Source organism: Passer domesticus, chromosome 5 (genome assembly GCF_036417665.1).
Source record: "Passer domesticus isolate bPasDom1 chromosome 5, bPasDom1.hap1, whole genome shotgun sequence".
Taxonomy (NCBI): domain Eukaryota; kingdom Metazoa; phylum Chordata; class Aves; order Passeriformes; family Passeridae; genus Passer; species Passer domesticus.
In genome coordinates, this window is record NC_087478.1 from 43,744,258 (window position 1) to 43,768,798 (window position 24,541).

The window sequence follows — 24,541 nt, forward strand, 5'->3', positions numbered from 1 at the left end:
AAATGTATGCTTCAGAATAACTTTATGTATAGGACTAATCCCATCGATCTCAAGCAGACTACTTTCATGGTGTCTGTCCTATAAATGTGAAGTTTTTAATTACCCAAATGTGTGCTTCTCTGCTTATGTGAATAAATTGTGACTTAAGGCATATATGAATCTTTGGGCTTGTGGTCTGTATTTTAGTTAAGAAATGTATGTGTAAGCATGTAGGTAAAAATAGCCTCATTTTCAATATTGCTAAATGTTGACAAGAGCAGTTAACTCAAGGCAGTGGTGCTGAGGAATTTAGTTTAGTATTTGTTAATAACCTGTATATACTCCTAGGTGCTGTAACTTCTCCAAGGTATTTGAGATGTGAACCACAGCATCTCAAGCAATGTTTGAAGTTAGATTTTGCTGTAATTTTAACTTTGATGCCTTGGTTTGAGGGGAGAACTCTTAAAAAAAGCAGCTGGGGTACATCATTGCATTATCCTTTTTTCTGTTTGCTTTTATAAGCAAATTCTGTTTCACCTTTTCTGTTCTTAGAGAGAAACTTATCATCCAATGCAACATTGATTTATTCTGTTTTCATTTTGTTGAATAAAACTGAGGTAAAGGGATGATGAAGGAGATTCATGAGGATTGAATTCTGAAATGTAAAAGCCAAGATATTAATGGCTTTGTTTCTCGTTGTTACTTTGGGGTCTATTTGTGCTGAATTGGTGTAATCCATCCAGGTCTGCATCACAAAAACAACAAGGAGGGTAGAATCAGAAATGACAGGAAGACTTTAACTGCTCTCTTATCTTAACAGGAGGTTATCCATCCTGTGGTTATACATATGTTGACAGATTAATGTGTGTAACTTAGAAGTAGTTCAGCTCGTGTTCAGAATTCTTGGTGCAAGATCTTTGCCTTCACAACCATTAGTCTAAAACATCTCAAATGCAGTAAATTCACACAGACCCTGAATCTCTCTTGCATTAAAAGATCTTTGCATTGTTCTGGCGGTGTAAAAAGGACTTTAAGGTGTTAATAATTATTTTCTATTATTTAAATATGCTTCATAACAACCAGTCTTTATGTAAAGAGAGTGTATGTAAAAAAACAGCATAGATAAGATCTTTGGTTATACATTTTTAACAATTAACCTGATGAAAAACATCTTTCAAGTAGTGAGGTAGGCATACTCTTTGGTAGCTTACACTTACTAGAAAAATGTTTCTGTGATCAGAGAATATGTAGAATTGTAAAAAAATTCCAAACAAACAGCCCCCAAAACCAAACTCAAAAAATGTTTTAGAGATGTGGGAAAGTAAAGATTTACAGACATAGAGGAAAATGTGCAATTGGAAACCAATACAAAGAAAAAAAAATAAACCAATACAAAGAAATATTGATTTTGGCAATTCTCAATATATTTTGAATAGTGTGTTCTCTGGACAACAATTCCTAGTATGAGAAAGGTCTTCTTCTTTTGCAGATGTCTTCATATCATGAAATCATTGTATTCACAAAGTCTGCTGCTGTAGATACACATTTTTGTACATGTGATGAAAATTGAACATTAGCTGAGGATATCTGAGTGCTTATAAAGACAGCAAAAAAAGAAAAACCCAGTAGTTCATATTTTAAGAAACCTGAAAATATTTTGAGATCTAAGCCCATCATTTTTTGACACATAGGGTTGAATGTTACACCAGTCCTAATGGTGTCTGTCTTTCAAAGGTGCTGTTTAAAGTGAACTCCAGAAAAGAATTTGGGCTATGGGGTGGGGAGTACAATAGATGCAATATCATGAGATTTCTTGCTGAGGAGGTTTTGCCTCATCACCTTAGTGGTGTTTACTAAAATTCTGTGAGTATTTGACCATGTGGATTTAACAGGAGGATTAATGCACAGCCTGTAAAAGTTTTAAGGAGAAAGGTATTAACCTTAGTTGTGGATAATATAGAGCTCTCCTAATAGATCTTGTAATTTTTAGTATTTTTACATCTTATAATTTCTAAGAAGTTATCTCTGAAGACAGATATGCTGTGGTTGGTCTTGATCTACTGATTTGACTAGATCTAAAAGCTGGACTTGACAATCTTAGAGGTCTTTGCCAGCCAAAATGATTCTATGATTCTGTGTGTAACTGAAAATTACAATGGAGTTCTGTTTTGATTGCTCCAACAGAATATGATATATTTGAGCTTATATGCTATTGATCAAATAATAATCATTGAGCTCATCAAGTCCAACCATCAACCCAGCATCACCGCTGTGACCACTAAACCACTAAATTGTATCACCCAGATGCCTCTTAAACTCCTCCAGGCATGGTGACTCCACCATGAACCTGGGCAACCTATTCCAATGCCTAACCACCCTAACTGTGAAATATTATCAGGTTATGTCTGTTATTGGCAAAATTTATTTTCTTAGTGCTCTTCTGTCACTTTCATAATGCAATGCCTACAAATTCGGAAAATGGTTTGAGTGTAACCATGTTTTACTGAAGCAAAAAATTGGTAACTGGTGATTTACATCTCTGGCATAGTAAAAAATAAGTATCTATACTAATAAAATCTTAAAGTGGCAAATATAATTAGGATTTTAAAAATAATATTGCTTTATACCACAGTGTTGCTTTGGCTTTCTCTGCAATTCGACTTCTCCAAGATGCAAAAGTTTTTTGTGTGGATGTGGCACATGTTCAAGAGGAAAAGGATGAAAGGGAGTGTTTGGTATGTGTTTTAAACTTCTCTTTCTCTGTATATGAATCTTTTTTGTATTAAGTGTTGAGTGATTTTCATAATATTAGAACATAGCAGTCATTTGTATTATGTGGTAACCATTAACCTGGGGAAAAAATTATCTTTGACATGCTTCAGATACCTGCTTGCTTAAGGTGTGCTCAAGGTGTCTGTAATCATCATTATAATTTACATGAGGTTAGGAATTACAGTGTTTATTTCTATTACTCTGAAATGGCAGCACTGAAAATCTTTTGTTTAAAACCCCTCAAACAAAAAGGAAGTGAAAAAAATGGCTATCAGTTGAAAATCTTGTATTATCCAGTTAAGGTGCTTTACATTTTCTGATTGAAAACTGAATTCGCTTTCAAAGAGCCAGATGGACCATTTCACATCACTGCTGTGCTCCACATGGAGCAAAATTTCAGCTGACTTCTGTTGTCCAGTATCAGGGATTCTGACCTCTGCTTTGGAAAGCCTGTTGGTCACACACCACTCAGTCACTCTTGAGAGCACAGTGAGTCAAATTGACTCACACAGACAAGCAACATGGTTTGTGTTGCATATCAGGGGCTTCTGTCTCTCTGCACTTGTTCCTCTCTTTTCTTAGGATGGTCCTGTAGCTAGTAACTGAGCTATAGATATTTTTTTTCCTCATTTGTATAGATGTAAATCAGTCATGATGATTTTTCGTATAAGTTAAATGCAAGTGGTGCATTATCCAGTGATTGCTTGCTGAAACAAATAGTAGAACATGGAGTGTAGAATTTTAGCAATAGAAAGAGTTTTTAGAATATATGAAGACAGCACAAGGAGCTGAGCTGAGAATTCTCACAAACACTTGTACTACTACATTACACTCAACAGAAACATAAAAAACTAGAAATTTCTTTGTAGTCATTATTGAGATACCAGAAACTGATACTGATCCTGCTCTAAAATGAGACTTTCAGGTGGCTCAGAAGTTTTTGTAATCTTCCTGTTTGAGTGCAATATAAACGAAACTCTTAGAATTATTCTTCATAATAAATATAGTATATAGATATATTTATGGAGTCTCACATAAAAAGTGGTTTAATATTCAATGCTAAAAATATTTAATATCTATTAAAATTTAAAAAATAAATTTCCTCCTGTTATTAAAATATATGTATCTAACCTTCAAATAAATGTCTATTTAAAATGTTACTATTATTTATAATACATTTGTAATAATTTAATTTATTTTAGACTGGTGCTGCCCTGTTGCCTTGTTTGTAGCAAAGTATGTTACTCAGAAAGTAACATTTTTCTTGCTTTTGGGATTTGATAGGACTCCACCATGGAAGTTGTTTCACTCCCTGCCCGTGTAACAGCCCAAGGGCACATGAATGTACATTTGTGGCTGAGGTGTCGAGCAATGTTAGTGACTGCACTCGTGACACAGATACATGGTGTTGGTGACATGAAAGGTACTACCCTTTCTTGCTTTAGATTTTGGGATTATAATGGGCAAATGAGCCTATACAGACACAATTATTATTCATAGTTAAAAAATACTAACATTAAGTCTGGGGCTGTATTACCACTGAACAATTTGTATTACATTCATCCAATCCAATAAGGAAAATATATTTATGAGCACATTCTCTCCTAGAACATGAAACCAGAAAGTATTATATTAATTTTCATTTAATAGTCATTACCTATGGATAACTGTGCCTAAAATTTCAAATGTTCTAGTGTAATTTACAAAGTATGGTCGTTTTAAAAAGTGCTGTTGCTGAGTGCTTCTGGTTTTAAAAGTCTCAAAATATTTTCGTTTTCTTTATCTCCAATAAATGAAATATTCCTACATACCTCCTAAAAATGTTCCAGGTTATTTTTTAAAGAAATTAAGAGAGACATTGCAAAATACATCTTTTGACGTTTGGTTATGAATAAAATGATTTTCATTCCTTGGTTCTATGAACAACTCCGATGCTCACTTAAGTACCAAAATCTGTCTAAGTCTGTTGCCAAACTCTTACTTTATCAGTTCTGGATAATTTCTCTGCAGGCTGTTACTATTTTGCAATTTTAACAAAAATCAGATTTTTGGATAATTAGAACAGGTCTCAAATACCTTAATATTTATGTTGGTGGCTTGCTTTTTAGTTTAGAAACTAAGTGATTTTTCTTTCCTTTAAAAGTAAATTTGACACAAATTTGATGAAATGGTGCACATGCAATGTGGAATAATGTCATATTTTCTGTAACTTTTTAGTGTAGAAAGACTTAAAAGTAGAACACACAATGAAGTATTTTCTATTGTATTTTTCTATTCATATGTTCTCTTCTTTTAGGAAATGATGTGGCTGAGCGCAGAAGTGTGATAAAAGAAGTAATATTAGAAGCAGAAGCCTTTGGTGATGTTGAGACTCAGGCTGAAATGATGCTGCAAGCTGCTATTCTTGACCTGCAAGAAAAACGTCCTGTGGCAGACAGTAAACTTCTTTTGCAGGTTTGAACACAAAAGAAAAACTGTTCACTTTTCTTTGATTAATTTTTTGTGTAGTCGGAACAGCTGATGGCAGCATTAAATAAGTTTGAAATAGTGCCTCTAATATTGATTTTTTTTCACTTTGTGTGCTTTGTCCTCATAAATAGACAGGAATATAGTAACTACTTTGGTTTATGTTGTCTGTGTCCAAACAGAATATCATCGGTTTACTCCAAGAAGATACATTTATTTCCCTGCCAGCTTCTTTGACTCTTGTGAAAAGCATGCTTCTGCTGGCAGACATACTGCCACTGCAAATAGCAGAGGACTCAGAACATTGCTCTTCTGCAGTGGAACCTTTTAACTTGCTTGTTTTGGCACATGAGTTTACCATTAAAGCAGTGAGTATATGTCAGTGCATTTCCAAATCCTTCCAACAGCCTTAATTATTCATCTTGGAAGCTTTATATCAGTTATTAAGAGGGGCTATTCCTAGTAGCTGATCAGTTGAGTTTTAAATACATTAGAATAGTGTAAAGAAGTAATTCATCTTACCAAACTCTTTATCCATACTCATCACGCATATTCACATGTGAAGTCTGGTGTTTTCACAGAATTTAAAAATATTGAATAGTTGCAAAATAAGCATCCAGATGTGAAAAAAGAAATAGGTAGTTTGACTTCTAAAGAGATGCAGAACACTAATTTTTCCCATTTGCAATGAGGGACATGTTCATACTCAACACCTCAGGGAGAATGCAGATCTCATTAAATTCCTAAGTCTTAAGCATCTAAGAACTTAGCTTTGTGTCTTAGAATAATTTGAATCAGGACAATCTGTTTAAAGTAGCATGATATTTTAGGTTGATGGATTGTTATAATTGGTATGAAGAAATAATTTCCATGTAAAAATTTAAATAGGTAATTAAAAAAATAAATCTAAAGACATGAACTTTGTGAGAGCACTAAACCATTTACCTGGTTCATTACCTGGTTCATCCAAAAATAGGCGTTTTTATCTGAACTTGGTACAGGTTACAGAGGAAAGTTTTTAGATCAAACTCTTTCCTCATATTTTCTAAAATGGGAATTTAATCCACCAAAATATTTATTTCCCTAAGTAATAAAGAATCATATGAATCACTTCAGACTCAAACTTCCAACTGTGAGACTTGCTAACCTTCAAGTGACTTGACACTTTACAATGTCTCCCCATTGTCTTATCTCCATGAATGAAAGGTTTGACTGGTCCCTACATGTTAATTTCTTTTTCTTTTCTGGCCTTTGCTGGATGTCAGATTTCTTTGTAGAAATGACAGTTTCTTTCCAGGGCTTTGGTTACTTGTGAGATCTATTTCTAAAAGACTGATTTTAGGGAGTTTTCTTTTAAAAACCAAAGCCTAACATTACTAAGTTCAATCAGGAATTCATTAAAATTGTTTGTTTGCATTACAAGACTCTTCTGCAAGACAAGTACACACTAAAGTAAAGGAATTCAGGAATCTTGAATCCTTTTCTAGTGCTCTTTTCAAGACATTTCAGTTTTGCAATACCTAACTTACTTTCTCAAACTGCTATTTAATTTGCTGTCTGCAACTTGATTTTACTGAGCATGCTCTTTTCATAGATTTTTGATTGCGGTGAACCCATTGAACGGCAAGGAGAAGACAATACATTGACTTGCCTGGTCTTACCCACGAAGAATATCTACCTGCCATATATTAACTTGCTAGCCCTAGTCAAAATGAAAATTGGTAAGAAAAACACAACTCATTATTTTTAAATTTTAGTAAATTTTCACTCATATTTTATCAATGGGTTGATTGCTGTAGATTTGGCTTCTTTTGAGTGGCCTAGGTAAACCTCAATGGCATCACAGAATAGTGAAACACTAGCTTTGTATTTATATCCATCAATCACTTGAATTTTTGAGAATTGGATTGTAACAGTAAATATGTAGCAGCATTTCTTCTCAGAAATTAGCTTATTTTTGCATAAATTGGTTGTCTGCTAAATAATTTACAAATAACTGTTTCATTTTTTTCTTTAGGATACACATTAGCTGAAAAATTAGCTTCTACAGCTGCAAGACATCCCTTGCAATGGCTACATGCTCTCAGGCATTTAGAATCAGCATTGAATCTTTGCAGAGCAGCTGCAACAAAAAAAATAGATATGGAAATTGAAATTCTTTTTCAGATAGGTAAATAAACCTCTGTTTGTATATCCCAAGTGCCATTCTAGGAAATGTTATGCATGGTGTCTCTGAAAATGGAGACATTTTACTGTAAAACTAGAATAAGTTTGGACATTTCTCAGTGTCTCTAGATGCAGATCTCTCTCCTGTATTTAGTACCACACCAGAGGAGTTCAGGATGCATTATTCTACAAATAATTTCAAAACTGGATTAGAACTACTTTCGTCTGTATGTTATCAGGGATCCAAGGGTGTGGCCAACAAGATTAAGAAATTATGTTTTGCACCAGGAGGTGTTGGTTTGTGAGGATCCCAGCCAGAAAAACATTGAAGACCTCGTAATGTATCTCTTAAAATGCCATTTTTTGGAGTTAACACTATAAAATAAAAATGTGACAGTGTAAATAATCTCCTGTTACTGCGGAGGCTGAGAACTCCAAGTTGTGCAATATTGAATGTGATACCAATCAGGATACAGCACAACATGCAAATCCTGTCTGTGAAAAAAGTTTACTCATTTTGATCTTTTAGCTGTTCTTGAGAGAAAACAATGCTATTCGTTATTTCTACTGTCAGACAAAAAGCATGTTCACATAAGAACCTCTTGCTTCACTTTCACAGAAAGGTACTGCCATGACAGAAGATGCTTCCAACAGACTCCTCTGTTACAGCAAGCTGGCTGCGTTTGTCCTGTGGGATGTGCCCAGCACAACACGAGCCTGAGGGTCACACAGTGTGTGCAGCAGAGCACAGAACAGGCCTGTGCCTGCTCATTACCTCCTCACATACAATGCTCTGCTAGCTGGGATCAGGAAGTGTTAGGGCTCATTATGATTCCCAAGTTCGGTTATTTCAGCTACTCTATGAAGAGAGTTGTTATACAAGCATTGTGCATTACCTTTTAAGCAAACTGGAGAAGATCTTGCTTAACAGGAGGAGAATAGATCATGTATTGTGTTGTTTAACTTTTCTGGAGGGAAAAACAGATTGGGTGGGTCTTACAGAAGAAAAGTTATTAGCATATTGAAAATCTACTTTCTGTATTTCTTTCTAAGGTAAGGTAGAACGCCAGATAACTGAAAGAGGCAATAGCAAGTCATCTCAAGCTGTTGAAACCCTCTTGGAAGCTGTTAAGCTCAGCCAGCAACATGGTCAAAAATATGAGTAAGAATCTAGCTATATAACTTTGAAAAGAATTTAAATTGTACATGAATATAATTTTTAAACAGTTTTTTGAGATTTAGTCTGGGACTTCTATTATGGAGTATCTTTTATGTTTTATTTCAGTAGAGAAGAGCTATTGGATATTTATTCTCTTATTTAAAATAAATGATAAGAAAATTTAAAAGCATTTTTTAATCCTACACAAAAATTACAGCTTTCTGTTCTATTTCCAAATTTGTGCCCTATCTGTCAACACTGAGAACAGAGCTATCAATTAAACAGGAGGTTTATTCATATTTCAGAAGATGAGCTGTGGTCTGCCCCCTTCCAGATAACAGAAATCCAGCTTGAAAAGGTTACCAGCCAGAAATAGTCAGAAGAGCAGAGGCAGAAGGATCGTAGGAAATGTGTTTGTAACAGATATCAGGACAGTGACTTTGGCATTAGTTATCAGCCTAGAAGATGCCTGAAGAGCTGAGCCAAGACAGCCAATAAATTCTGTCAAGCAGCTCTGATACATTGGACTTTAGTTTTTTTGTTTCTTGACCAGTCTAAATGAATAATGTGCCACATCTAGTTAGAGACAGTGTAAAGGCAGCAATTTACCTTGCTTGTTTGGGTATTCTTTTACTTAAGTTAATGAACCAGAACTCTGAATGTAGAAGTAGTAGCACAGTAATAAACCTCAACAAGCAGCCAGCATGATGGAAGATGGTGCAGAAATGGACTGTGGTGAAGTTTTGCAAGTTTAATTTGCTGCACTCTCATTTAATTTGCTACCATCTTTCTAAAAGAATGTACAGTGACATCAATGGACCATGGCTTTCTTGTTTTAGAGAATTTAACATCCTGCTCACATTTATACAAGCCCTGTGATATCTGTGGTATTATTTAATTAAAGTTGTTTCTTGATGTCTCACATCCTTTTTTCTTAGCAAGACTAGAAATTTAACTAAATTGTTGCCAGCCAAGTGTAGAATTTGCCATCTTTTCAGCTACTTTGCTCAGTCTTTAGCTGTGCAGTACTCTGACTTTTGTATTTTGCTTTACACAAATTGTACTAATATGTATCTGCCGAGAATAGTAACGATGTGAGCAGGAGTTTGTTGCTATGCTTGGGGAGGTTAATTCATAAGTGAGATTAGAAGAAATATGCAGAGCCAGGAGGAATCTGCATAAGAAGACAATTATAAACCTATAGGGAATAGAAACGTTGGAGAAATTCTCCAGGTATAGTGATCTTCAGCAGGTTGAAGGGAATAATTCTGCCTCTCTGCTCTTATATGATGAAATCCCTCCTGGAGTACTGCACTAGCTCTGGAGCTCTCAGCACAGGAGAGACATCAACCTGTTGGAGTGGGTCCAGCAGAGTCCACAAAAATTATGAGAGGCTGGAAAACCTCTGCTGTGAGAAAAGGCTGAGAAAATTGAAATTTTCAGCCTGGAGAAGAAAAGGTTCCAGGGAGACATTTTGGCAGCCTTTCAATAATTAAAGGGGGGCTTATAGGATGGAGATAGTTTCTAATAGTGCTTGTAGTGAGTAATGTTTTTAAACCAAAAGAGGGTAGATTCAGACTAGATATTAGGAAGAAATTTTTTTTCAATTGTGATTCACTGGAATAGGTTGCCCAGAGAGGTGATAAATGCCCTCAAAACATTCAAGATAAGGTTGAAGGGTTCTCTGAGCAACTTGATCTGGTTGAAGGTGTCCCTGCTGCTTGTAGGGGAGTGGGACTAGATGACCTTTAAAGGCCCCTTTCAACCCAAACTATTCTATGATTCTATTATTTTTGCTTAGTTTACAATACTACTGTAAAAATCACTGAAAAGAGGAGAGTGGGAATAGGTGAGCATGGTCTGAAAATGTTCTGGTACAGAACTCAAAACTAAGGTGGTTAGCATCTGAGCCCAGTTAGGATACAAAAGTCTGGTTTGGTCACTGTTTGGTAACTTTGCTGATCCTTGGGAGAGTTTGACTGGGGACACAATTTGATTGATATCCAAATTCAGCTACCTATGTTTCAGGGAAACCAGGGCAATGGATAAATGCCTTAACTTGAGCAAGGAAGACAAACAGTACAGGAAGATCAATTCCCTTGCAGAATTAGGGTTTTCTTACTAAAAATTTGCAATTTATTTATGGAATATTAGTTTCAAATAATGAATACTATATTTCATGTACTATTAAATTAAGGTGTTATTTGTTAAGCACACCATAAGGATGTGTGACTTTAAAAAAGGAACCCATGGATTTCTGAATTCCTGAATTTCTGAAAGAAGTTGCACTTAAAGTAGATGATGGGGGTTGGATGAATGATTTATTTGGTGAGGTATCTAGCTAGTCCTATGCAGGAGACAGATTTTATCACTGTAATGCTTACTTTGATAGTTAAGCTGATTATTCTGTGTGCTGTTTCTTACAGGTTAATCAGACGGTCGTACCTTGAAATAGCACTATCATATTTCTATTTTGCTGAAACTAATGAGGATGAATCAGAGACAGATAATTCAGTGCCTTCCAAATCAAGTGTATGTTTTCTGTCTTTTGGGCAGTGGCCTCTTCAAAACAGGAAATATGTATTGTGCACCTTGCCATATTATTACTTGCAGTGACTTATACATCATATTAATACTAAAAGTCCTCCTAGAAAAATCACAAAAAGAAATCATATAATAGAATTTGATCTTGTTTGCATTTATTGCATTGAATGATAATATTTAAAATATTTTTCTATATGAAATAGGAAGAAACCAACAGTGTTTTCATTTCCCATTATGTATAAATTAATCTGTACCTTGGAAAATGTACTTAACATTCAAACCTGTTTTTTAAAAGACTAACTTTATCAAATTTCAAATTTTCTATACAAATATGAATAACAGCATGAGAAATATAAGTGTCTTTAACCACATAGAAGGTTCCTGTGAGCCATAGATGGAAAGCAAACTGTGTAACATTAGAGAAAAGAGGTAATTAAGACTCTAAAAGAAGGGAATATGATAGCAACACTGTATACAGTACTGACCACAGTATAAGCTGCTCTGAAAAAACTTTTTCCAGGAGCAGCCAATTAGTATGCTCTGGAATTTTTTTTTCATTTTAGCAATTAATGCATGCATTTACATTCAATGCCAATTTTTACAACTTACAAATAAAACAATTACTTTATAAGTTGGAGGACTTTCTTCTATGTTTAGAATATATTTTACTTTAATATATTTGGAATCCTGATTCTGGTATATAATTTTTAGACCTCTTCTGTAGCTCAGTCCTCTGAGGAAGCTATGAAATCAGAAGTCTACAAAGCACAAGCCTGGATTGCAATAAGAGCAGCTTCACAGGTTGGTGCAATATTCTGAAGAGGCAATATTTTATTTTTTTTACATTTCATCTTATTCTCCTTATACAAGCAAATAAGGCTATGCAAACAAGAGTGTTAAGGTTTCCTGAAGTTTCTGGCGTAGATCTTGTTTAATAAAATTAAAATGGACACTGAGTAATGCATTTAATCTCTCTTGGACAGATATGACTGTGTTTACCTTAACTTTGATTCAGTGCAAATAAAATGGCACATGACCTGATATGTGTGCACATGTATTTGACATGTGGACAGACATCAGTGGCATCCAGATGAGGATATCTGGTTTGAAATCACTATACAGTAATTAAGCTGTCAGCAGTGATGATTTATTTTGATATAATGTGTACCTTATCAGAAAGAAATAGAACATTTTCTTAACTTTTAGAAATATAGTATGTTGAATAATTAATTTTTTGTCCTCATCTTCCTGCTCTAATATATTGAAATCTATATAAACTTTGTAGTGAATAAGTCCTGAATAAAACAAATGTTATTTTTAGGTCAGTGAAGCTGTGCTTGCTTCTCAGCTGTTAATTGGAATGAAGAGTGTTAAAGAACAGAACATCAATGATGAAGTGCAACAAAAAATCCCAGAATTTGCTTCTATGGATCTTTGTTCTTCATACAGAGATTTCATATCTGGTATTCCTTTATACCTAGTAATATCAGAAAATTAAATAAATAATGAGCAATATATGCCATGTAATATAGTAATACATTTAATGTCTAGTTTTAATTTATGAAAAACTATATACTAGTTTTGGAAAGTAAAAGCAAAAAGTCTCATTGTGCATAGCAATGCAAAATATGAAGTAGAGACCTCATAGGTCATTAAATATCAGCCAGTGCATGTGTTCAATGTGTTAAGAAAATTTCATTGTTTGCATACTGTGGCTCAGAAAGACAGAGTGCACATACTGCCATAATTTTGGAAAAGCAGATGGTCCTTTATTACAGATGTATAAAGTAGATATTTGCCTCCCTGTCAGTCATGAAGTCATCACTGCTTTTTTTTTTTTTTTCCTCCAAACATTGACTTACAACTGATGCTTTTCCCTAGGTATATTAGCTTTCCCTTGGAGAGTTTCAGTTTTACTCTTGATTTTGCAAAGAGATGTTGGTGTTGAATAGCTTCTCTCCCTGCATCGTCTGCCATAAAACTCAACCCAACCAACAAAATAAAAAGAAAACCACAGACAACAGAACCCATCAAAACTGACAAACTCTTGCAAAGTTTTCTGCCTGTGTACTGTATTCTAAAATTCAAAGGCAGTAGAATTTTCACTGTCTGTCCAATCCAATGGATTATTATTTAGATATGCTTCCACTAGCTTGGGAGGACTTTGCCTGGTTTATTTCAAAATTCTGCATTTATTTTTCAGCTAATTAGTTGATGAAATGGAAGTTTTTGATCTTAAAAAAACCTCAGCAGTGAAACTAGGAATTCTGAGATAATGACTGCTAGATGTTATATAAACACTAAGGCAAAAATATTCATGTTTATTTTTAAATGAGGAACCATTAATTTAGTGATAAAATTTCCGTTCAGTGACTTAATTTCAATTATCCCAAGTGACTGACAAAGACTGAATTGCTCTGCCTGATAGGTGCTGGCAAAGCTGAACCATGTCTGCATACTGTACAGTGTTTAAACATATGTGTTTTGATTGGTTTATGAAAACAAGTGTTGTATGCTAAGACTTTCCATCTGATTGTTTTGTACTAGCTCCATTTGCTTATAATTACAGATAATTTATTTCTTTTAGCAAATGCAACAGGTGTTTCTCCTGATAGTTCTGTTAGCCAATACAAAGAAGAAGAGAAAATGTAGAAAAGCAATAGTAGGCCAAAATACAAAAATGTAAATTCAAATGTAAATTCTCAGCATAGCACACAAAATATTTTCTGTAAAACTCGTGGTAAAAAACATATTTAAGTTTTCATAGATAAGAAAATATGGCCATTTTGACATTGACAGTGAAATGTCAGGAATAATAGAGACATTCAGATTTTGTAGAAGTACTCATAATTATTGTCTGAAAGTTTACTGTTAGGAATCACTATAACAATGTTTGATTTGGAGTGAGAAACAGAGCTCAAGAATTGTGCTTTTGAAAGAGCCATGTACTAAAACAGCGAAAACCAGTATTGAATGTAAGCGCTGATACAGTGAGATCTGTACTGATAATTTTTTTATTCTGTGTGCATAAGTATAACTTTTAGGCAGCGCAAAAGAAGATATTATCTTTTTTTTTATTTCACCGTTAAGAGCGTATTTCATTGAAAATGAGCTTAATATCTAAAATGGATGAAGGATTAAAACTAACTGTGAATACTTCAGAGTACCTAACTCTTCTGATTTTGGGTCAACATAACTGAGAAGTTCAGCTGTTTCAGTTATGATTGATGACTCCTTGTGTTGTTTCCATTTAGTAAATAACTAAATGTGTAGAAATAATGGTTGCATATTCATATTCAGAGAGAGAGAATGCACCTTGTTCTCTACTCCTTTTGAATTTCTTGTAAGGATTAGTAAGATTCCTGCCCATGATCTGAGAAACAATTTTCAACTGATTTTAAGGCTATTTTTCTTGTATGAAAAATATAGGCAGTTTCACAAGTTATACTTCTAGTTACAGATTAGTCAGTTCCAACACAATGGAGAAATAGCTTTTGAATTCCAACCACTTCATGTGAGTTCTTGAACTCTTATTGGATTGCAGATGGATACTATGTTGTCTCTGAAACTCCCGAAGTATCTTCTGCTGAAAACAAAGAAATCACAGGAGACTATCAGAGTCAAAGTGAAGTAACAGAAAGTCTTGTCACCAAGGCCAGCCAGAAGAAAGATACAATAACATGGGTCCTCATGATTCGCTACTACAATCATTTGAAAAGAATTTATAACACAAACCTATCTGGTATGCAATTTTATTTCCTTCTGGAAAACTGCTATAGATGAAATACTGTTCTTGGGGGCAAACAGTGTCAGATTTAAAGGCTATCATCTAAAAAAGCCTAATTTTTAGTTCCTTTAAATTACATAAATGCAAAAAAAAAATCATGGCAATCCAGATTTATGTCAGTTTACACATGCTGCAAGTGAATATATTTCTACCTTTCTTCATAGTTGTCCATAAGCCTCCACAATACAAGGAGAGCCTCCCTCAAAACTTAATTGTCATTACTACATCTGAAGTATTTCTAAAAAATTCATAATCTCTATTTATTTTTAGTTATATAAAAATCAAGCTTAAGTCACATCATAAATAAATCTGTTCATTTTGGGGTTCTGTTTTGGAGACCTGAGTGTAGGGTAAATTGGAAGGCTGAGCATTATTAAATGTGTTTTGACTGAAACCCCAGATGTGATTTGCAAGCTTGGGTTATTTCACTGCAAGTAGAACATGGTAGTAGATAGGACCTTTCAAACAGAGTAAGAATCCATTAATTGCAAGGCCTTAATACTGTGCACCTACATGTGATGGCCAGCTTTTGGGTTTACAAGTGATGACCCAATAGGTGAGAACATTGTACATGCAGGTGTTGTTTAGAGAGAAACCTAGCATCTCTGAAAATAATTCCAGTGAGGGCTGGGTTTTCTCCCTGCAGCATCAAATGGAAGTATTCTGGCTCACCACTGAACTGTAAGGAAGGTATCTAGAATTAGGTGTCAAAACGTGCATGTAAGTCTCAGCTTTAGTTACCTGTTGGGGAGCCTAGGGGGAAACTCAGCTGATCAGCCTCTAGCTGTCTAAACTCGGGTCTTAAGAGCTCTTAAAGCTTCTTTTGACTGTGTTGAATAAATATGTGTTTATTCTAGTGGGTGCTTAGGCCTCTAGAGAACATACTGATGCTTACACTTTGAATTTAAGTACCTACATCTCAAAATTATGCCTCCCATTTGATGCTACTTTATAATGCCTAGAGAGAGTTTGTTTCATTATCTGATCACTGATATATAAAATTACAAATAGCACAAGCTAGTAATATTTAAGGGCAATCAGTATAATTGTTGGAAATGCATTTATGTGATATTGAATCTATTTACATATTTTATGATACTTTCAAAATTTATGAATATAGCGTATATGTAGTAATTTGACATTTTAATGGCAAATAATGATGTAATTTTTAAAATCTCTTTAAAAACTGCTCTTAACCCAGGACCTGGATCACTTTCAGCAAGAGATGGACACCTTGGTTTGATTTCTGACACAGGAATTGTTCTACGCATAGCAGAAATGCATTCCTTCTTTGAAAAAAATTTGGTTGAATATTCATTGTGTTGTCTTGAGAATCTTCCAGAAGAGCTACATGATGTAGAAATGCCACTCAGTATTGCAACTGATTCTTCAGAGGTACTTATATTCTTTCTGATGTTTCAAAAATATTATACTGGTATTTAATTCAGATTCTTGGTAATTACAATATTGGTAATATTTCTGGAGCACTATAGAATAATGAAATTTTATGCAGAGGATCAGTACAAAACCAGAATCCTGTGCATGCGGTGAATTAGGTAGTTAACAAATGCAGATATCCTTGTATTATTAATTCCTTCAAAAATAATCTCCATCCCATAACCAGTGTATTTAGACTCTAGAAGATTAAGCAGAATGATATTTAAATAGGTGTTTTTGTTGGGTAATAAAGTTGGCTGTTACTCAGTAAGGGCTGAGATTTTAAATCTTGTAGAACTTCATCTTTCATACAAAAAATGTCCTGATGTTAGTTTTGTAATATGTATGTACAAGTCTCTATATTGGTAATTTAGTCTATAATAAAAACATGACTTTCAAAAAATATGTATGTTATATTTTCTCAAAAATTTTTAAAGGTCTTGTGTGCCAATTTTTTCACTAATTATCAGCTGGCTACAGCTGGCTAGAAAATAAACATTTTTAGATCTCTGCCTCATGAGCAACTATTTGAGCTTTCAAACGTAGGCAGCTCAGAATACATCACTCAGATAAATCTTGAATTAGAATTCTGGACTCTACACTGACCATGGCACATGTTTTGAAAATTGAATGAAATTTGTCTTTGAAGATCCACTGTGAAAATAATTGTGTTCAAAGTTTCTCAATCTCACTTCTCACATTAATAATTATCCTAATACTAAAAATTAAAAAGAAAGCTCAGTCTTTGTGGCTTATTTTTTAGTTATTATGTTCAGTATTAAATGGAGACAGGGGAGCCTTGAGGAGGGAGAACTTGGTATGTTATAAAAATGAATAAAAATACTTCTCTGAAAGTAGCTTGTCTAGAGTTGGTGAACTTTCTGCAGTATTGGACAGCATATCATTACTCATTTCCCAACAAAGAGCTGACTGTGCCACTGAATAAATTGTAAATATATGGTATGTGACATTTATAACAGCCATCATATATCAAAAATTATTTTACTCGGTCTTCTCTTTTTTTGACATAATTAGTATTACAGTATCCTAGAATAATAAGCTTCAGAGCTCACTGTCATGTTCATGACGGGTGCAAGCTGCATAATCATGTGTTAACTTCACTGTTGTAGACAGCTAACAAGCATAAAGCTCTTACTTTTTTTAATTCTAAGATTCATTGATTTTTATCACAACATTTTTAGAAGTTTTAACTATCCACAAGGCTATAGATGTTATTTTAAAAATTTAACTGTAATTGATTACTTTGAGTTTTAACAGTACAAGTAGACATACTTTTGGAAAGAATGAGTTTTATGTACGAAGTTGTTTCACTTATGTCTATCTCTGGAACCTATTTTTGACTCTTGAAGGCTTTTTCAGGTCTGCTGACCAAAGAATCCAAATTACATTAGGTCTGTAATTAAAATTCAGAATTTTTGTTCTGCTCCATGATAGTAAGTAGGTCTGGAAATACTTGACTAAGACCATTTGTTTTCAGGATTTTGAGAAAGTTGAATAGAGAAGTATTTATGTATGTTATTCAGCAACCTACCAGTTTGACAACAGCAGTTGTAATGTCCTTCTTCAAAAAGATTCAATATTAATAGAAGCCCAAAGGATGCAGTTCAGTGAAAAAAAACCCATAACAAACGTTTTAGAAAGAAATATATAGCATAAAATGGAATTTTAAGAGCTCTAGTTCAGGGCCACAGAATAAATTAGGTGCCACGTGCATATATGTATTTTCTCCTAGTTTTGTTCACAGTCCCTGCTAGCAGGACAGTGATTCATTACTGAATTAGAAGAGGGCTGTAGTGGGTGGGTCCTCCATGCACAGCTCACGGCATACCATGGGTTATGGCCACTGAAGGCACATTCATGTGCTCCAATTTATGACTTCCACAGACCTGGATTCATTGTTACCTTCACTTCTACTAAAGTTTCATGTGGGATAGTAACAGGATTAATTAATGGCGTAAAATCAGATTATTGTGAAAAATCCATCTTTTGCTCACTTCGATTTACTGCCCTGTAGTTGTCATATGCTAAATTTTCTGTAGAGAAAGTAGGTAAAATTCTCAATTTTTTTAGCAATGAACATTCAAAATTTGAAACGAACTCACTCCCCACAGAGCTGTTTTCAATCTTCACATTTTGGAACCAATGATGGAGGCATTAGGACTTTTTCAAATAGCCTCCACATTCCCTGATAATGTGACTGTTTGGCCAGTGTTCTTTGCAGAACATTCTGTGTAATACTTTAAAAAATAGAGATGGTGTGTTACTGTTCAGCCTTTAAATCTAATATTTCACAATTTTAAGAAAAGGTTTTGTTCATGCATGAATGTTGGCTGACAGTGTTCCTGCATTAATTCCCTGGTGAATGACAGCCAACAGTAGCTATTTGATGAATGCCCTGCTAATGTTCCATATGTATTTTATAAAATACAACAAATCCTCACAAATTAAGTGATTGAATTTTCAGCAGGTGTCACCCTTTGTTAGTTGCACAGCTGAGAAAACAGATAGGTAAACATAAATAAAGCATTATTCTAACATTCAGAATCCTATTTTAATTATCAATATGTGTACTTGACAAATTATGTTTTAATCATTAAATATTGTATTATCATTATGCCAAATAATAGATTTGAACCAAACCCATAATGCCATAATGTTTTTAAGTCAAAGGCAACAATCATTGTGACTGTGGGTGTCTCTAAGGCAGCCTACAGATTCTTTGTATTACCTTTAGAAATATGTAAGCATTGAAAGTCTTAACTTGGTAAAAAGGACACTTTTAAAAACTACCCATTTACCTAAATAAACATATATTTATGCTGGAATGAAAGTCATACCAATTCCAGTAGACAGTAGATTATAACAGATTTTTCCTGTTTCACTACAGAAAATATAGTTTAAACTTAACATTTATTTAAATGATATAATTTAAGTATTATTAAATATTATGATTTACTAAAAACTTAAAATTTATTTTGTGTTTCAGATGTCTCTTGATGTTTCTGAAGCTGCATCAGAAGTGTCACATGTGAGAGTAGCTTCTCCAGCTTCTGGCACTGCAGAAGACATTGAGAAGACAGAGAGTAGGGCAGCATGTGCTCCAGATAAGGAAATTAACATTCAGTGGTATATTCCTTCTATGGCAAAGCAATCAAAGGATACAGAAACTAAGGTATAACTACAGAAAAGCAGTTCCTTAGGTAGTGGAGCAAATTATGTCTCATTTCCAATGAATATTTGTGTTATGAGTTATCAGCTTTTTAATAGAATTATGGTGATAGGAAGAATTTATTTACTCTGCTGCAAACCTGCTCTTTAAAAAAACCAGAATGCCCTGACAGTTTTTTGTTGGCAGGCCAAAAACCCACCTTTTTTCCCATATAGAGCTTCCAGGCTATACTGTATTTATGCCTGTTGTAAATCCCTGATGTCTTCAAGACCTCTACTCTAAGTTTGGGTAGATCTGACGGATACATTTGAATAATAGTTTGGTGGGAGACTCTTGGAAAAGCAAAGATACACATATACAGGGAAAATGGGATTTTGTAAGCCTCATTTTCCTAAAAGATCAGACTGAACATGAAAGATAAAAGAGAATGAGAAGGTTGCAGGAATGTGAGAAACTATGGCATGGAATTTGTTTTATCTTTACACAAGGGAACAATATGTAGGTAAAATTTCTGTTACAGCAATAAAAACCAATGATCTTAAACTTTTCGGCATTGCAGATCTGTTTCTAAATTCTATTAGACCCATTTATCTTTATTAGGAAATTGATAGAAGCACTGTGAAGTTAATGTAAATAATGTACCTTTTAATGTGCTTTTGCAGGTTACTTTAGCATGGCCATACAGATCAGTAGAGGACCAGAGAGAGCTCTTAAAACCAAATAATGCATGAATGCCATATATTTCACATTTTCCATATAGTCAAAATATTCAGCTACCATTAGGAAGCATATTGTCAATTGCACTAGTAAATACTTGCAGTGAAAGATGAGAACATTCTACTTAATTTTCTTATAATAGTGTGGCTTTTTTAGATTGGTGAGTTGTGCACACTTCATGGATTTAAACCTAGCATGATGACAGCGATGCATATGATTGACCAGGATCAGGACAATGCTGGCATTTTTATAATGACATCATGTGGTATACCTAATTTTCAAACCCATAGTAATAATATCCAATTTCAATAATTAATTTAATCTAAAACCTATAAAAACTGAGTGTAGTACAAATTCATATGAAGTCACACTCGTCTCTTTTTTGAAGGTCAGTTATCTAAGGCTTCGTCAGTACACTGTATTTGATATTTATTGTACTCTTGTATCACTGAAATAGCTCAGGTCTACTGCATTGCAGTTCACCCATGCCATCTCTTTTACAGGTTTTGTTGCTCTATGCTTATAATACAAACCCTATCAAGATTAGTGACATCACTTCAGCGTCTATGTTTTCAGGCCGCTTGTGGATTCCATTGGCTAGGTAAATAATCACTGACTCTGTCCTGTTATTTCATGCTGTATTAAAGATCAATCAGCCATTTAGGATGAGGGAAAATAAAGTACAAAATATCAAAGGGCTGTAAATCTTTAAAAGCATTCATTTTTGCTTTTCAAAGATTTTTCACTGTAAAAACTGTAAGATGTCGTACATGTGTTAAACCCATCTAAACAGTTGCTTTTTCAATGCATTCATTATCATTTCAGTTTTGATTCTTAAAGAACCAAGTAACATATGCTAATTATATTACACTGGCATAGCAATGTAGCCAATCTAAAAAGCACTCCCAGCAGTTATTCATTCCCATTCTCTCAGTGGATCATCTACTTTCTCCATCCTATATTACAACTCTGAGAAAGGAAGAATTTTTCTCAGTTGTAGCACTGGACTCTGCCCTTAATTTTGCATCCTATGGCATTTTTCATTATTTCTTTATTGTCATTCATCTAGTCTTAAAATTTTTGGAACTGCTTAGTGGGTAGAAGGGAAGAAATAATGGGCAGCCTCTGCCACTCTGGTTGGATGAAAAAGCTGCCTCTTAGAGAGGCATTCCTAAAATAATACTTCCCATTTTTAATGTAAAAAACTAATGCATTCTATATCTCCACTTTATTAAATGGAAAACTTATTTTTGTAAAATTATGAGATCAGTCTTGAAATGAAAGAAAATGTAGAATCAAGTCAATATGTAATAAAAGCTAGGTCAGCTTAATTATAACCTGGAAGCAACAAATATTGTTGTTTTACAGTAGTAATAATGAAAAACTTTGTCTTCTTTTAGAATTATTTCTGTAAGGGAGAAATTGTCTGATCTGAAAGAGCAAGTTGAAATATTGATGCACAGTTCTAAGAGCTTTTCAACTTCAGTGCGTACAAGTATTCGTGAGAAAAATGAAACTTTGAAAATAAGTCCTTCATATAAACCCAGAAGAAGTGATGCAAAAGTGCATCTTGGTGATAAAATAGAAGTAAGTGAGAAAAGCTTGGCTCTTGTATATGTTTGACTTGATTGAAGATGCCTGTTTTGGGGAAATAAATGATGGCCAACTTGGAAGGCAGACATAAAGGCAGGCGTTAAGCTTCCCTCACCTCTTTAAAGAAAAGTTGAAATACTTTTGCTCTTTATTTAACTTTTGCTTATGCATTGCTTGTCACTTTAGAAAAAAACCCCAAGCATTATCAACCTTCTATTGAAAATAAAGGCTACCTTTTCAGGTACATAGATTTGGAAACTGATACCTAATTTATAGTAATCTACATCTGAAAATCCTTGGCAGTGTGCTAAATTAGCAGGGTGATCAACTCAAAAGTGCTTTTTAAACTCAGTTACTTCAATGTAAAATGGGCAGTGGTGGTTTCTGAAATAAGAAGCTTCTAATAACATTATTGAGAGACGACTAAAATTGGCACGGAGTTTATTTTAATTTTCTCTATGCCATCCTCTTTTCTTTTCATTAGCAAGGCTGAATATGGTCCACAAGCAAATACTTTCCCCCCATACACACACACAAAAGGTAATTTCAGAATTTTCCATGTGCTCTGTTTGAGATAATGTCATTGGAATAGAATGTTGCCACAGCATAAGTGCTGCTTGATAAATGCCAAGGCAAAATAGACGTTTATTTTCAAACTGGGAGACATTTATCATGTGACAAGATTCTCTTTATATCTATTATGTGAAATGATTAATGATGTAGAGGCTGTCATTTTGTCTGATGGATGCTGTGAAACAGTGACAATCGTGCACTGTGCCATTATTACGAGGCTGTATTTTGACCAGCTTGGAGAACAAATGATATTTTGGCCAATCACTGTGTTCAGGAGGGTAGACAGAGCTGTCTTTTAGTGGGTGTTTCTAATTACCTGAAGGTGTTTGCTCAAAATTTCATTAATATATGTCAGTAATTGGTAAAATATGTTTAGAATACTAATAAGATTAACATGCCATGCATTATACATGTATAAATATCATCTTGCCAGGGTGTTTGTTTATCATATCTTCAGTAAACACATAGCAAAAATATGCTCAGTCACTGGATTTAAAACATTAACCAGGAGCAATTTTGCCTCAGTAGAAACTGCAAGATTTGGCCATTTTGTTTGTACAGGAAACACTACTATTTGTGTTGCAGAAAATTTATATTCATCAGCTAAGGTTTACTTTGCTGTGAATTCAATTAGAATAACCTAAACCTTGAATATTCTGAAAAATTTTGTAAGGCTGAGCCATCTGTTAGCGTATCGGAGGAGACTGATAGTACAGCATATGTTTGTAGTACACAGATAGTACAAATTTTTTCTTGTTTTATACCATTAGGAAATTGCTAAAAGGTATTTATCTGAAGTCAAAGCACTGCTGACTGTTGCTCCAGCCCTGTCCTCTTCATTAACTGAGGTATGTTGTTCTCATTAAGAGTAAAAATCTGTTTTCTAAAATAAAACAATTTTTCAATTAAACTGAAACATGGATTTTACCACTAAGCATCTTCAACATGGATTTTACCACTAAGCGTCTTCCCATTTTTTCCCTTATTTTGTTTTGGTTTTATTTTATCATCTTTGCAAATAAAATACAAATGTGCATGATTACAAACTGTGAATGTCTTCACTGTTCATTAGAATCAACTTTCCATACACATAAAAATGTATTAAAAGGGGATTTTTACTCACAATGGTTAATACAGATTATCCGCCACTCTCTGGTCATTGTTTACACAGACTCCAGTGAATTTTCATGATGGAATCACCAAATGTAATTTCTTTCCATTCTTGCATTTTTGCAGTTATTCAGGCTTGATTATTCCATTTTCTTTAGCTTTCTCTGCCTTGCCCATGACATCTTTTGAGAGATAGCATGCCATTTTTTTGTCCATGCTGATGGACAAAGCATCTTATTCATGCTGTTACCCAGTGCAGTCAGTATCCCAGAGGAGACTGTGGGAACTGGCCCTTGGTGGGGAGCAGTGCTGTTCAGTGTTAGCAGCCACCTTGGGGCTAACAAGGAACACCAGGGAAGGACCACAGCTGCCAGGGCTCAAGGGAATCCATGACAAATTCTGCAATCCACTGTAACATATCACTCCCTCACCTGATCCTCAAATATCTCACCAGTAATTGCTCACAATGGAATAACAATGGATAAGGCATCCACTGGCACCAGTCAGAGAACTCTTCCTACCAGAACAGAATGTGACTTTTACCTGAGAACAGCTGGGTAGTGCCTGTTATAGCACAGAGAGTCTGTCCTGTGTGTCCTGCAGCCCAGTCCCTCAGAGTACACCCTTCCCTTTGCTACACATTGCACCATTCTTGCCACCCCTTGTTATCCATCCTGAAGTTCTCTCTCAAATGACTCCCAGGCCTTCATATCACATAATCTGGCTTTATCAATGCATCAGAATACACCCACATCTCTTCTGCAAAGCTGTACTTTTCTGAGTCCCACTGAAGTATCCATGGTAGCAAGATTTGATAGATACCTAGGGAAAGATAGAGAAAAACTTTCACAGAATCATGGAAAATTTCTAGAACTGTTTAAATTCTTGTGAATTCCTTTCACTTTGCCTGCTTCTATTTGTGGATCTATGATGGAAGTGAGGGAGCAGATTTAGTGGTGTTCTATTAAGAATATGATGTTTTCTGCACTGTTTTATTCTCTCTCCATTCCACAAACCAGGTGGAAAATCACAGAACTTTTCATTGTGA

The 24,541-nt window shown here is 34.5% G+C and overlaps 1 protein-coding gene across 5 annotated transcripts in view; it reads left to right on the top strand.

Moving 5' to 3' along the window:
* The window catches only part of CFAP54 (cilia and flagella associated protein 54), a 101,538-nt gene that overhangs the window by 75,416 nt on the left and 1,581 nt on the right, over positions 1-24,541 (top strand). For all 5 annotated transcript variants that reach the window (XM_064419779.1, XM_064419780.1, XM_064419781.1 and 2 more), the window contains 16 exons: positions 2,612-2,714; positions 4,036-4,174; positions 5,048-5,205; positions 5,400-5,585; positions 6,812-6,938; positions 7,235-7,387; positions 8,437-8,545; positions 10,969-11,074; positions 11,798-11,887; positions 12,408-12,549; positions 14,631-14,828; positions 16,075-16,268; positions 19,318-19,503; positions 20,721-20,818; positions 21,618-21,804; positions 23,154-23,231. In XM_064419779.1, coding sequence (XP_064275849.1) covers positions 2,612-2,714; positions 4,036-4,174; positions 5,048-5,205; positions 5,400-5,585; positions 6,812-6,938; positions 7,235-7,387; positions 8,437-8,545; positions 10,969-11,074; positions 11,798-11,887; positions 12,408-12,549; positions 14,631-14,828; positions 16,075-16,268; positions 19,318-19,503; positions 20,721-20,818; positions 21,618-21,804; positions 23,154-23,231 — 2,254 coding nt within the window. The remainder of the gene's footprint in view (positions 1-2,611; positions 2,715-4,035; positions 4,175-5,047; positions 5,206-5,399; positions 5,586-6,811; positions 6,939-7,234; positions 7,388-8,436; positions 8,546-10,968; positions 11,075-11,797; positions 11,888-12,407; positions 12,550-14,630; positions 14,829-16,074; positions 16,269-19,317; positions 19,504-20,720; positions 20,819-21,617; positions 21,805-23,153; positions 23,232-24,541) is intronic.